The sequence below is a fragment of the Ylistrum balloti genome, unplaced genomic scaffold, assembly GCF_031769215.1.
Source record: "Ylistrum balloti isolate Yb309-2 unplaced genomic scaffold, AGI_CSIRO_Ybal_v1 Utg370470, whole genome shotgun sequence".
Taxonomy (NCBI): domain Eukaryota; kingdom Metazoa; phylum Mollusca; class Bivalvia; order Pectinida; family Pectinidae; genus Ylistrum; species Ylistrum balloti.
In genome coordinates, this window is record NW_026782309.1 from 737,265 (window position 1) to 752,620 (window position 15,356).

At 34.6% G+C, this 15,356-nt stretch overlaps 1 protein-coding gene across 1 annotated transcript; it reads left to right on the plus strand.

The window, feature by feature from the left end:
• Positions 1-1,157: 1,157 nt before the first annotated feature.
• LOC132555311 (protein rolling stone-like) lies at positions 1,158-4,028 on the plus strand. The gene is made up of 2 exons (XM_060219668.1): positions 1,158-1,272; positions 2,662-4,028. Exons 1-2 carry the CDS (start codon positions 1,180-1,182, stop codon positions 3,505-3,507), a joined length of 939 nt encoding a protein of 312 aa, XP_060075651.1. The 5' UTR covers positions 1,158-1,179; the 3' UTR covers positions 3,508-4,028.
• The last annotated feature ends 11,328 nt before the right edge of the window (positions 4,029-15,356 follow it).

The window sequence follows — 15,356 nt, forward strand, 5'->3', positions numbered from 1 at the left end:
TTGCAATATGAAGAATTACAATTTTCTTCTCTTGCTGGCGCGTACCCCGTCGCTATGGAGCAGCCATATTGTTTTCACTGACTCCGCAATACTCTCAAATATCCTGTCATTAAACATATGCTATTCTCCCAAAAGAACACCATAAGTTTGATTATATAGCATATTCACAAAAAAGGATAATTTTGATGCAAATTTAAGTTAAATTAAGTATGAATTTTTAAAAACAAGATAGATCGATCATATTGTACTCTCTAAATTCAGGTCGATATAAATTTCAAACTTGACCGTCTTTTTGTCTGTGTGCGTTATCAATATTATTATTAGAGTTGTTTCCCTTGAATAACCAATCTTGATCGCACATTACTTGATCAAACATGTTATTTAAGTCATTTAAGCATGAAACAAAAATCATTTATCATTTTATTTGTTCACTAATAAATTCATGATAGTAAGATAATATTTACTTTCGATAAACTTATCAACTTAAAGCCTAAATATCAATTAATTGCACAAATAACGACAATATTATCAATAAACTGACATTTAATTATTAATTACAGTTAGATTTCTAGCAGAACATTCACAATATTTTTAATAAATTAAGGTTTCAAAAATAAAAGAATTAAAACATAACAATGTTGTAAAGCATTTCAAAGTGTAGATAAAATATCGATGAAAATTGGTTTATATTAAAGTTAAATTCAAGTCACGTTTCTGAAATACACACACAACAGACTGAACTTTCCATCAATTGCCCGTTATATATATATATATATTGTGGGAAATTCGTGTCAATTCCATATGTTACAAAGTTCCAAATTTCTTGCACAATAAAATTGATGAATAAAACCACTAGTTTTAAGTAAAAGCAGGTATTAAAATGAAAAGGAAAATATGCAGTATACTCTCTGAACTACTTTGAAACACAAATGAAGGATATGCATACGGCAAACTGCTAAGTATATAAAACCACATATGCTTTGTCACGAGTTGTCCTCGTATGGACAAATACGCGACGAGAATCTAAAACGAATGGGTGTGTTCCGTTTTATATGTGTTTCCGTTTTGCATTTTGTATGTACCGTGTCGATTAATACTATTCTGACATTTGACATGTGATCTAGGTTGCACATGATCCACACTTCTTACCGGTGTTTGTTCCACCACTGACTTTATACGATGGCTGTGTGCTGCTCTCACATTCGTAACGAATTCAAGTGGAAGAAGTTTTGGCTAAGTGATGTTCATCCATCCAGATTTGCAATGTTTCAGGTAATAATTTACATCACACGATGTGGATCAAAGATTCGAATCAGGAATAATAAGCGATTTCGTGTTGTTTACCTGTTTATTGGGAAACGTTCCTCTGAAGTAGACTTTATAATGCACAGGTACTTGGTTTCAGTAAGAAAGTGTGTTTTGATAGGCAGAGCTTGGACATTGCACTACCTTTTGTTAATAAGGCAAATTAATTTAGTTGGACTAGTAAGATCATTTGTTTATCTTTATGAGTCAATGTTGGGATTGTTGTACCAAGCCCTTCTTAGACCACACCTAGTGTATGCAGAAAGTGTATGGAGTCCATCTAGAGCTGCAGATATTGAACTGATCGAGAAGGTACACAGGAGGGCTACCAAGCTAATCCCTGGACTTAAGAACTTATAGTACGAAGAACGCTTGAGGAGATTAAATCTCCCAACACTTCTCAACAACTCAGAATCAGAGGAGATATCATAAATGTTTTTAAAATAGTAAAACATATTTATGATTATAGAGCGAAAAGCTTTTTTCAAATGGGCACTTCAAGTCAAACAAGGGGTCATTCAGAAAAGATTCAAAAAAGAATTTCTTAAGTCATAGAATAGTAGATATATGGAATAATTTACCACAACATATCATCGATGCAGATAATGTTTACCATTTCAAAGTATTGCTTGATGAAGATTAGTTGATATAGATATAGAGGCTTTCAGTCTGGGTCCTTTTATCTTCCTTATAAAATCCTAATAAAAAAAAAATCCTGAAACGCTTGATCAAAAGGAATGAATTGTGACATTAACCTCAGTGGGCATTGACAGACTTCACGTCCAGGAATGCTTACTGTATGTAGTATACTTGTTTAGTTGGTAATATAAGGGAAGCCACAGATTTTGGTCGGTCTTTGGTGTTTATTCCCACACTCGAAACTGGTAATGTATAGTCCATTCAAACTGCAGTAATGATGTGATGATGATATTAAGATGTAAGACTGAAGGAAAGAGTACATATGTTCTAATGTATACATATAAAAATGAGATCTCTCTTACTTGTTAACAAAAGTTAGTATAAGTTGACATAACTTGTTTCGCAATGGTTGTAAAATAAATAAAGTTTATATTTATTTATATTTGTTTATATTTGTTTATATTTGTTTATATTTGTTTATATTTTAACAAAAGTTTCTTACACAGGAAGCAGACTAACAGACAAGTATATTTGACAGATATTCATATTGATGTATCATAATTATCATCTCTGCTGCTTTCAAAGTAATTAATTAAAAAGTTTGAGCATTCAAAACTGATTTCTTAAGTGACATTTAGCCATTAAATAATTTTTGTATAAATCCCTTTGGATCTAACTCAATCTGTTCAGGGTATGTGTTTTTCTTGTATTTTATAGTGGCGCCTGCCTCCAATCGCCTACATCCTATATAGACTGGTCATTGCAGCCTATGCAGACTTCTGGTTGATCTACACTGCCGTGGACTTTGCCTCCGTGGAAACGGGAGACGGGGTATATGCCTGGCCAGTATATCTTACTAACTGGACGTACACAATGCTATGCTTGTACCTCACACTGCATGCACTGACCTCGGTCATCTTCTTGTGCACAAGACCTGTCGTACTTTGGAGGAGGATCTCAGTAACGGAACATCGAGCTTTGTTTAAGGAACTAGAGGTATATCCAAGTCTCTGGGGCGACTCTTATGAGCAGATACCAAGTCATGATAATGAGGAAAGGGAGCTAATGTATGGAGAAACATCTACAAGAACCAATCTCATGCCTATGTACTTCAAATTGGTTTGGATCCTCTTGAATATTATGTCTTCATGCTCAATAATGGTCACTTTGATATTTTTTATCTTTCTGTGGCCCCAAATGGACACTGATAATCAACCCATAGATTTGGACAATCTGCAGCTACATGGCATTAACTCAGTAATTGTGTTTCTGGAGTGCCTTTTGACTGCAGCTCCTGTACACTTACTACACTATGTTTATCCCTTAATTTATGGTATAGTGTACCTTCTCTTCACTGCTATCTTTTATGGTGCTGGAAACAAGCACCCTATTTATCCTGATGTTTTGGACTGGAATTCGGACAAACTTGGACAGACAATGATCATGGTAGTGGTGGTAGGTTTTGTGATATTACCTCTACTACAGGTATTTTTCTTTATCATCTATAAATTGAAGATATGGGTGTTTAATTGTGTATCATCCATAGAAGCATCAGGTGATTAATGCTGACTAGGATGCTTGTAGTGTTTAAGCTGTCTTCAGAACTATTGAAAGTTGTAGGTATTTCAGTCCTTAGTACATGTGTCCAGGGGACCTAATTACCATTTCTTGTACTCAAAACACAGTACATCATAAATAAGTAGCTATATAGGTATAGAATTGTGTATAAAACACACTGTATTGCAGTACATCTGTTATGTATTAGAAAAGTCTTGGTGGAAATTTAAAGAAATTTAATATACATTTTTTAAGGATCCTGAAGCACACTATACCAGTTTGAGAAAAAAAATTAGGTACTTCACAAATTTTTGTAATTCTATTTGAGTTGCATTGATCTCCCTTTATTACAATGTCATCATTTCCAGGGAACATTTGATTCTGGAGTAGGTTTTAATCCCAAAGTAAGTTTTAACACTTTTTAGAATGGACATATCTATTCAGAGACCTGTATAAGAATCTTATATAGTTCTCTGATCTGTTGTAATCCCAAAGTAAGTTTTAACACTTTTTAGAATGGACATATCTATTCAGAGACCTGTATAAGAATCTTATATAGTTCTCTGATCTGTTGTAATCCCAAAGTAAGTTTTAACACTTTTTAGAATGGACATATCTATTCAGAGACCTGTATATGTGAACCTTTCATAGTTCTCTAATTGTTTTGATTTGATTTTACCTGAAGATTTTGGATAATCAGATAATGTTACTGTACAGTAAGAGATAAAACTGGAAAGCCCTTCATATCTATGTCGTGATAATGTGTTGTTTATGTGTGAAGTTTTTATAGCAACACTAATTCAATAATATTTTAAGGTATTTATTTCATCAATATTGTAATATTTCTGTTGATCAGAGTGTAAAGTAGTGGTTAATCATAATTACCTTACAAAATTTGGGAATAATTGATTTACAAATTAGCTTTTTTTAAATTTTCTCTTATTATGTACATGTTGTTGTATTAAAATGCTTTGCCAGCATAATTTTTTGTAGCTTTAATTAGAGACATAATTAGTGTAATGTTCTAGATCATAAATCCAGCTATTATACAAATATCATATGAAATCCTTTCATTTATTGTGATGAAACAGTTTTTGTGCTTTTTTATATAAAAAAAACAGTGTCTCCAACCTCTAGTCGTCTGATATGTGGTCATAGCCTTCAAAAGTCTTAGTAACAGAACGTTCTAACAGGGTCACCAACCACAGAAAATTTTCAACATTGTTACTAACTCTATTGTATAGTTATCAGATTTATATGTTTTTGATTGTGTTTTTAGTTATGTTTAAACGGTTTTTTTTTTTTGTTTTTTTTTTCCTAATTAGGTCTCAAAATTGATTTTCAAGTTTTTAACTGATCAGAAAAAAAGAAATATTGAGTGATATTAGCATTTTTCACGATTTATGCAGGTCATGGTATAGCAAAGATCAGGTTGATCCAATAAAAAAAGGGGAGTTGGTGACAACATCAATATAACATACATCCATCGACCAAAACTATCTATAATTAGTCAGCATGGGTTACGGGTATATACGGTAGATCTTTTTTATACTTTTATATTCATTGAAATATCTATACTTTGTAACAGAGCTGGATGTGTAGTTGTATATCACAAGGAACATTTGTTGTAGTTTGAATCATCTGACTACAACTCGGGGATTAAGAATTTATGAAACATTTTGTAAAATATCACAAATGCTCAATTTAAAAATCAGCTCCAGTTAAGAGCAATTTTTTATATCACATATACAAATATAATTGATATAAATATGAAATATGATGAGTCACAAGGATTTAGCATAAATTCTCAACCCATGGATCATATATATGTATTATATAGAACATACATTTGGTCTGTGGATGAGTAATTTGGGCTAAGTCCCTCTGTGATAAATGACTGTTATTTTACTCACTCAATTTCTATAGTATAAACCTGATACATAATTGTAAAGGCTGTGATGGAGGACCACATCTTATTATGTCTCATTATGTGTTTATTCAGTCAGAGCTTTTTTTCTACCAATTTTGGATTGCACATTTTCGCATCATTTTGGGAAGAAAATTGATAAATTGAGGTGGTAATATTTAATGACAGATTTTGGGAATTTTCGCTGAAATATGAAATGATTTCAATTGGTAATGGGGCCCATTATCAGACCAAAACCCCTCTGAAAATATACCCGGGCAGTAATGTTCACCTGTAACACTGAAATACATTCCAGTAGAGCACATATCAAATTCTATGTACACAGTATATTTCCTCTGATCCTTTCCAATGCATGTAATCAATCCTACTTTGTTGAGATCCACTGACTTACAATGAACAATATTGTCATTATAACATGTACTTATCACACCATATCTTTTGATGTGGGTTTTTTTTGTACAGATTCAAAGTCTGAGCTGTGGTACAGACTCATTATCTGAGCTGTGGTACAGACACAATATCTGAGCTGAGGTACAGACTCAATATCTGAGCTGTGGTACAGACACAATATCTGAGCTGAGGTACAGACTCAATATCTGAGCTGTGGTACAGACTTATTATCTGAGCTGTGGTACAGACACAATATCTGAGCTGAGGTACAGAATCAATATCTGAGCTGAGGTACAGACTCAATATCTGAGCTGTGGTACAGACACAATATCTGAGCTGTGGTACAGACTCAGGATTTGAACTGATGCTTTTTCTGAATCATGGGCCTATTGCAAAAATAGAAAAAGTTAGTCTATACACGGATGATGTACCATAATTCAACTATTTGATATTGTTTGATTGAGATGTTTTTATTCAGCATTTTGACTATATCATAGATATATTATTCATTGAAGAACTGATGTAGATTCATACAGAATACAAATTAATAATTAAATGATTTTTTTATCATTGATACATAAATGTGGGGTTTTAGTTATGTTTTCCCGATCAAGCCAGGAGTCCAATTTATAGTTTATATCACAATCTGTTTTCAAACCATTTTACTGGATGAAATATTGTTTACAGGACAATATTTCCATTTCGAGTTTGTTCGGCCTTCTTGAATGCAGTAGAGACAAGGATAACTTCCCACTCTCAAAATATACCTGGTTGTAAGCAGTGAAATCAGATACTCTAATCTTAAATGATAGAAATGAAATTGATGAAACATTTCAACTGAATTGTAATATATGATGTATACTGTTATAACTTACTGACTTACTGGGTAGTGACTTTTCAGGTCACCCGAGACAAAATCTCATGGTGACCTATTCTAATACCCTTCATCCGGCGCTGTGCGTTCGTAAACAATTTAACACTTTCGACTTCTTCTCAAAAACCCCTGACCCAATTTTCATAGAAAAATTGGATTGTTTTTAGCATATTTTTATAAGAATTATCAGTATAGGATGACAGTTTTAATGGTATGCATGTATTGACACTGGGTTAATATAGTCATTGTCACAATTTCTGTTTCATAACACTTGATAACTATCCTTTTACTTTTATATTCAATATTGTTTATCTCAGGTGACTGTCAAGACTGCTAGGCCACTTGTTTCAGATAAATATGGTACAATTACATTGTACAAAAATATGGATATATTTGAAATCATTTACCTGTTTTCTGTTTTGATTTCCATTCAGTGCTTTGTTTAATTAAATGAAGATCTTTGAAGGAGTAGCTATTGGATTTTAAATATATTGGCATAATATTATTATAGTTGTTTTTATGATAAAATTTGACTTTTTGCATCATTTATTAATGACCCATTTCATAAAAAAGGAAAATGAATGTTAAATTAATATTTTCTCATTTTTATATGGTATATATCATTTCCTATTTTACAAGGTGATTTTGCTATTTTGTATCAGAATTTTGATTGCTGTATCTGTTAAATTCACTGTTCACTTGCTAACTGGTATTTATTCTATAACTTCCTAAGACAACATTCCTCAGAAATACTTGTTGATATATAAGGAGTTTTTTAATCTTGATTTAAGAGGTACATTTCCCCAAACTGATACATTCTGTATGTATGTTGATTATACATGTCTAGAACAGTATGTTTTGACCTTCACCTTTCCATAATTAACTACAACAACCAGACTACAGAATCTGTGCCAGACCATTTACAAGTACTTAGGTAAATGTGAAATATGAATATTTTTTATTGTCATTTATATCACATTATGTAATACCACTCATGTTCTAAAACATTAGTTTATTCTATATGGGTATAAACTTTTGAATAACGTATACTTTTTCAATCATGAGAAAGTAGAAGTTCTTCTATTTATTTAAATGTGTTATATAATTGTACTATATATTTTGTTGAAGTTTGACTGTATTCAGTAAATACAATATTCTGCCAAGAAAAAAAGTGTTATATTTTATCTGCTAATTAACCATAATTAAAATGGTGTTTTACAGTGAGACTGTGAGATACATTTATGATAATGACACATTAAACCTGCTGTACACAGCATGCATTGTGTACAGCTACATGTACAAACAAGACACTGCATTACAAAGTGGATCTACACACAAAAACAACCCTGTTTATGATGGAGTATTAGTTCTTCAGTTTATCTGTAAGGTATTCATGCATTATTTGACTTTTTAAGTTCCTGAATCATCATAAGCCGGACTCCGGACAAATGTAGCATGAAAACCAAACCTCGCTTTGACACTCAATCCAAGGCCAAAAAAATGGCAATGACAAAACGACACCAAGGAAGGAGAGAAGACGTACAATCCTAGTCGTCTTTATCAGTCGTACAATTATGCTACAACGATTTAAATTTTCTGATGGCGCCACCTTAGTTTCAACACCAAAATTTATTGTTTGGCTCTACTCTAATTAATTCAAAATTTGAATTGAAAGGTGCTATTTACAGGTGTGTGTTTTGTACAATCCCACGTCCTCGTCTGCAGGGATATCCAGCTGTATTGTTGGGTCTCTTGGTGACATTAAGAGTTTGTTCCATTCTGTTGGCTAGGAGGAGGCTGAGTATGGATACGTGTACTGGAACTGTCAAATGAGGACAAAGCGGCAATGTTTTAACTGATTAAATCAGTCATGGAGTTAATATTGAATGAATGGGAAAAGATAGAATTTTATTTTTGCGCCATCTATTAAATGTCAAATAAGCACAGTGACTTGAAGATGCTCGTTTGCCAGATAAACTTCGCTGATAATACATTATAGTCAACGTTGGTTGATAACGGCTATTTGCTGTACTACATGTAGATCTGTTTCTGAAGTTATGGACAATAGACCTTATACTTCTAACACTTGCGGGTTAAACCGTATGTGTTCCGTTAAATCACGCCGATTATAGCTTGTTAAAGATATTCATTCACCTCTGTTTTCATTTACATGTAAAATGATTACCCAGAGACGAAACATGAAAACCCAACATCACGGGAAGTCTCAATTTCAGACATCTGTGGATACATCGAACTCACAGCCCCTTATTCTATACACTTGTTACATCAAACTCCCAGCCCCTTATTCTATACACTTGTTACAACAAACTCCCAGCACCTTATTCCATACACCTGTTACAACAAACTCCCAGCCCCCTTATTCTATACACCTGTTACAACAAACTCCCAGCCCCCTTATTCTATACACTTGTTACAACAAACTCCCAGCCCCTTATTCTATACACTTGTTACAACAAACTCCCAGCCCCTTATTCTATACACTTGTTACAACAAACTCCCAGCACCTTATTCTATACACTTGTTACAACAAACTCCCAGCCCCTTATTCTATACACTTGTTACAACAAACTCCCAGCCCCTTATTCTATACACTTGTTACAACAAACTCCCAGCACCTTATTCTATACACTTGTTACAACAAACTCCCAGCACCTTATTCTATACACTTGTTACAACAAACTCCCAGACCCTTATTCTATACACTTGTTACAACAAACTCCCAGCCCCTTATTCTATACACTTGTTACAACAAACTCCCAGGCCTTATTCTATACACTTGTTACAACAAACTCCCAGCCCCCTCATTCTATACACTTGTTACATCAGACTCCCAGCCCCTTATTCTATACACTTGTTACAACAAACTCCCAGGCCTTATTCTATACACTTGTTACAACAAACTCCCAGCCCCTTATTCTATACACTTGTTACAACAAACTCCCAGCCCCTTATTCTATACACTTGTTACAACAAACTCCCAGCCCCTTATTCTATACACTTGTTACAACAAACTCCCAGCCCCTTATTCTATACACTTGTTACAACAAACTCCCAGCACCTTATTCTATACACTTGTTACAACAAACTCCCAGCACCTTATTCTATACACTTGTTACAGCAAACTCCCAGCCCCTTATTCTATACACTTGTTACAACAAACTCCCACCCCCCTTATTCTATACACTTGTTACAACAAACTCCCAGCCCCTTATTCTATACACTTGTTACAACAAACTCCCACCCCCCTTATTCTATACACTTGTTACAACAAACTCCCAGCCCCTTATTCTATACACTTGTTACAACAAACTCCCAGCCCCTTATTCTATACACTTGTTACAACAAACTCCCAGCCCCTTATTCTATACACTTGTTACAACAAACTCCCAGGCCTTATTCTATACACTTGTTACAACAAACTCTCAGGCCTTATTCTATACACTTGTTACAACAAACTCCCAGGCCTTATTCTATACACTTGTTACAACAAACTCCCAGCACCTTATTCTATACACTTGTTACAACAAACTCCCAGGCCTTATTCTATACACTTGTTACATCAAACTCCCAGCCCCTTATTCTATACACCTGTTACAACAAACTCCCAGGCCTTATTCTATACACTTGTTACATCAAACTCCCAGCCCCTTATTCTATACACTTGTTACATCAAACTCCCAGCCCCTTATTCTATACACTTGTTACAACAAACTCCCAGCCCCTTATTCTATACACTTGTTATACGGTTGTAGATACAAGTTTGCAATAGTTTTTAAGGTATCTACTGTAAGGTAAGACTTAGCTGTAACTTTCCGTCCGTCTCATACAGATCTGTATTTCCTCGACTGTATGTATATTGGTCACGCGCTACACACAAGGAAGGTAGCAAGAAAAAGCTACCATCAAGGAAGCTCTGTTTCTAAATATAAATAATACCCGCTATCCTATCAACCTCGACCACTGCCATCGCCTTACATGTCCTGTATAGGTAATGAATTTTAGGTGAGTTTTCATTTTTTACTTTCACAATTTTATACGCAGATAATTTTTTAAGGTTTAGTAGGATTATTTTTGCCAGATCAGAATATCTTCTATATTACCATGAACGATAGCAGTATCCCAGACACACCTATTTCTCTATCGCGAATTCCTATTTATTGATCGTAATATTCTTACTTCCGGGTTTTACGATATTTATATGTCTCAATGTCCAATCATTGCCATCATAATCATCATAATCCTCATCATCACCATCATCATCATCGTCGTCATCATCATCATCATCATCATGATGTCCAATCATTGCCATCATAATCCTCATCATCACCATCATCATCATCATCATCATCATCATCAACATGTCCAATCATTACCATCACCATTATCATCATCTTCTGTTCTTACATCTTTATTACATGGAGAGCTGGAGGGGTGGGGGATGAGGAGCGGGGTTGGGGGGTGGAGCGGGGTTGGGGAGTGGAGCGGAGGTGGATGGGTGGGGTGAGTGTTGCGGGGGTGGTTGGGTGGGGGTATTGGTTGTCGAGATCTGGATTAGAGATGCTATAAGATAAATAAAAGAGAACTTTCACTACCACAGGATCAAGAGAACAATAAACGAATGATGATACGAATTTCGATGTTTTAAATACCTGTACTTGTTGGTATAATTATTACAGCAAAAGTTGCCTAAAGTAGAACTGACATCGTTATAACAGAGTGATACAGGGAGACATGTTTTCATGGTGCTATAGCTGTGGTTTTATTCTTGCTTCTTGTTTTGTTCTTCTGTAACAATCGCTTCACATTTGTTGATAAGGGTTTGTACATCGCCCAACTTCTGGTGTAAGGGGTGGTGCAATCGGAAGTTGAGGTAATGGTCTGTATGCGTCTTTTTTCCTATAGATCAATACTTTAATAGTACCGTGTCATCTTTCTTTACGAGGAGGGTGTCGAGGAATGGCATAGTGCCATTGATTTCTACCTCACAGGTGAATTTGATGCTGTTTGTGGTATCTACGGTATTGATATGCCCAGTAAAATCTTTTTGTGAACCTTTTTAACTGTTTCCAATATGTATCAACATACCGCTTTCACAGACTGGGTTTGCATTCTGCGGGGGTCGAGGCTACAGCCTTCTTCCGAGTTCCTCAGAAGGCTAAGTGTGTTTGTAAGCACAAATTCAAGTAAATCCATGAAGTCTAGGATATGGAGATCGGTGTTGTTTCGATATGCTCTTTGTCAAAGGGTGTGTTGGTGTTGGCTTGGTTAAGGAAGCAATATGGATACGCCGCAGCGGTCCAGTACTAAATAGGGACGAGGGGGGCCACCGACTCTCTATAAACAAGTGTTCAACAAAGCGTAGCCGAATTGACTACAGCACATAGTTACCATCTGGTGTATTTTTGTCTCGTCACAATATTTTCGACCTTCGTGTACATGGTATTATAATACAGCCGAAAAAGTCGGTCGATTCCGTACCATCTCGTACACTACGTACGTCAGAGCTGGTACGCTCCACACTGGTAATTTTTCTGATTGAACTATTAAAAGTTAATATGTAAGTTAAATTAAACTACCCAAAACTGTATTCTACTAGACATAAGTCAGACGTGTTGTCCAGAAGCCAGAACATACTTTCTGTTAATAATCTATCACACATGTCCAGTATACATTCGCTCCCGGGTTAATTACATAAGCTTACCAATACCGTCTAGCAGGACAGGTCAGCAAAACCTTTTAGCTTGTCGTAAACCACCTAATCTACCACTATGTGTGTGCATTAGACCATGTAAATAACTCATGTGTTATCCACTTCTTGTTAGCAAATATGTAATATTAGATTATCAATGTCTACGACTTTTAGTATAAATACGACTAGGTTTCTAGCCAGTCGTCGATTCGGTTCCTGAAGGCATGCGAGTGTACCACCTCTCCATGTCTACACACAATAAATTTACATCAACCTAAACAGCGTTTGGATTTCTTCATCTCCACTCAACACTGCAACACTCTTCATTCTCAACAAAGAAGTTCACCCACTACACTTTATCGGACACCACATCACTTTATTGGTCCCGTGACTTCACTTTATTGGCGCCGTGACCTCGGACACCGCTTCACTACGATCACCGGTCATTCGTAAGGTAAGTGAATTGATTTTTATCTTTTTATCCGTAGAAACATTTGAACCTAAGTCATTTTTTTTACTTACTTATTAATATATACATATATACATACATGTTTCTTTTATTATAATAAGTCTTTTTCTAAATCTATAATGGAAGAAAATCAACACACCCAATCTTCAACTGAATATGCCATCCAGTTACTTAAAGCTGTAGATTGTGCCATGATAGAAAATACACAATTCCCATCACAAATACACACAGCTCCTTACAACACACACACTTACACATGTAGAGATGAAGAACCAATAGAAATAGACGCTACACGGGTAAGATCCATAAACACTTATACGCATGACAACAGAAATTCACACTCCACAGGAACTCGACCACAGAAACATACCACAAGTCACAAATCACAATATCACACTTACCCAGATCAACAGTCTACATACCGACACCATCATAATCCCTCTGGTCACCAGACTTCTTACGCAACAAATTCACACAAGTCTACACAACACTATCGCCACAGGGGTACAAACAACCATCACAGACACCCAAAGCCACAATCATATCATTACAACACAACAAGTATTAAATATTTCATTTAGTTCTTTATGGAAGCCATTCCAAGATAAATTTCCAAACTATTCTAATGTTACTATTCCACATAAGTTACAAACAATGGAAAAAATACCAATGAAATCTTTAATTCAGCAACTATCAGAAATTGAACCATTTGAAAGTAATCTTTGGGATTATAAACAGTATTTTATTCCTATTTTCACGTGTTTAGGCTTAGTTTTAGTATTTTTTAGTATATTTTGTGTATGGTTCAAATGTTTCTTGCGGAAAAAGACAAAACGTCAATTTACGAAATCGAACGCCATTGACCAAAATGATCAAGACGGACACAAACCAAAATATTCCAGTCCAGCGGATGTAGCAGAAAAACAACTAACACAGCCGTTGATGCCACCCATGTATCCAGCACAGCTCTATCCACGCCTACAAAACATACTTCCACCACCAAGAATTGAAGAAGAGCCAGTGTAGAAATATTCATCAAACATGTTGACATTTACATTTATTTTTCGTTAAATTTCGCCGTTTTGTCCTCTCGTCAAAAGAGACACTATTTCCAACATCATCCTTATTTTACAAGTTTTTCTACTATGGAGAGTTTACTTTACGTGATATTCAACATGGAGTGACCATTGTTTTCTTAAACTCTACCATAATGTGTTTGAGACAGAGTTAGTGATGTGGTTTAACACACACAAAAATGTAATTCTCTGTATCTCATACGACACATCTAGTAGAACTCAACAATATTTCGACAGACAGGAATCATCCGATGCAGTTTAATGCCGGAAAGACAGAAGAAGTCTTCGTTTCCTGATCAGAATCGTATTTATTATTTTACCTCTAACGACGAACTTTGTATTGTTTTATCATTAACTCTTCATCGTTTGTCTCAACCTTTTTGTGCGAGATATCACGTCTAGACGGTAGTACGTCAACCAAGAACTTTTCGTCATTTTCATATTTACAAGACTCATCATGTGATGAACATTACTTTTATTTGGCCTCTTCGTCAAGACTTGCCTTATTCTAAACACCTGTATTTGGAACCTTCGCCGTGTGGAACTATCAACTTGTGGAGTGATTGAACTGTCTTATTAATATTTCGAACTGTACTATTCATATAATAACTGTAATATCAATTTATTATTGCCTTTCGTTCTCAGTTCTTTATAAGTACACAATACTTTTATGTTTATTCTATTGCAAATATTGTAAAATTGCATGTATTACATGTAAGTTTTTATATCTAAATATTATATTGACCTCGTACATTACCTATGTATGTTACATCTTAAGTAGTATTTTATATATTTATGTCTATTAATTATAAGGAACCATCCCTTAATCGGGTAATAACAATAATTAATCGTTATGATTTACAAAAGTTTTCAATTACTAGTTTTATCAGATCTCAATGATCTATTTTTTTTATTTTTTTGAAATGTTATCTTGAAATGTTACAAATTGTGCTGTTTTACATATCATTATCCTTAGAGAGTTCCAAATCAATTATGTTTTCAATATATTCACACAACTTTTATTCACATACTATTTGGAGAGTTTCGCCTACGTGATATTACACGAGGATTTAAATGTTTAAACTCTACCATTTTATGTCAGAGTCAAAGTCAGTGACGTGGTTGTACACGCACAATATTCATATGAAAGACTTTGTTACTCATAAGACATATTTACACAAATACATATTTCTATGCGGATGACACATTCCCGATACATTTAATATCAATAACTTAATGATAAGGAACTTTCTGATTTTATTTCATTTTCTCATCAATTGTACTAGTCATAGCCTTATTGTGAGCGTGACGTCATGACTTAGCATAACAGACGGTGGTACGTCGTAACTAAGTATATTTACATATTTTTTCATTCATTAATTGTAACACAGCACAATGAAAACATTTGT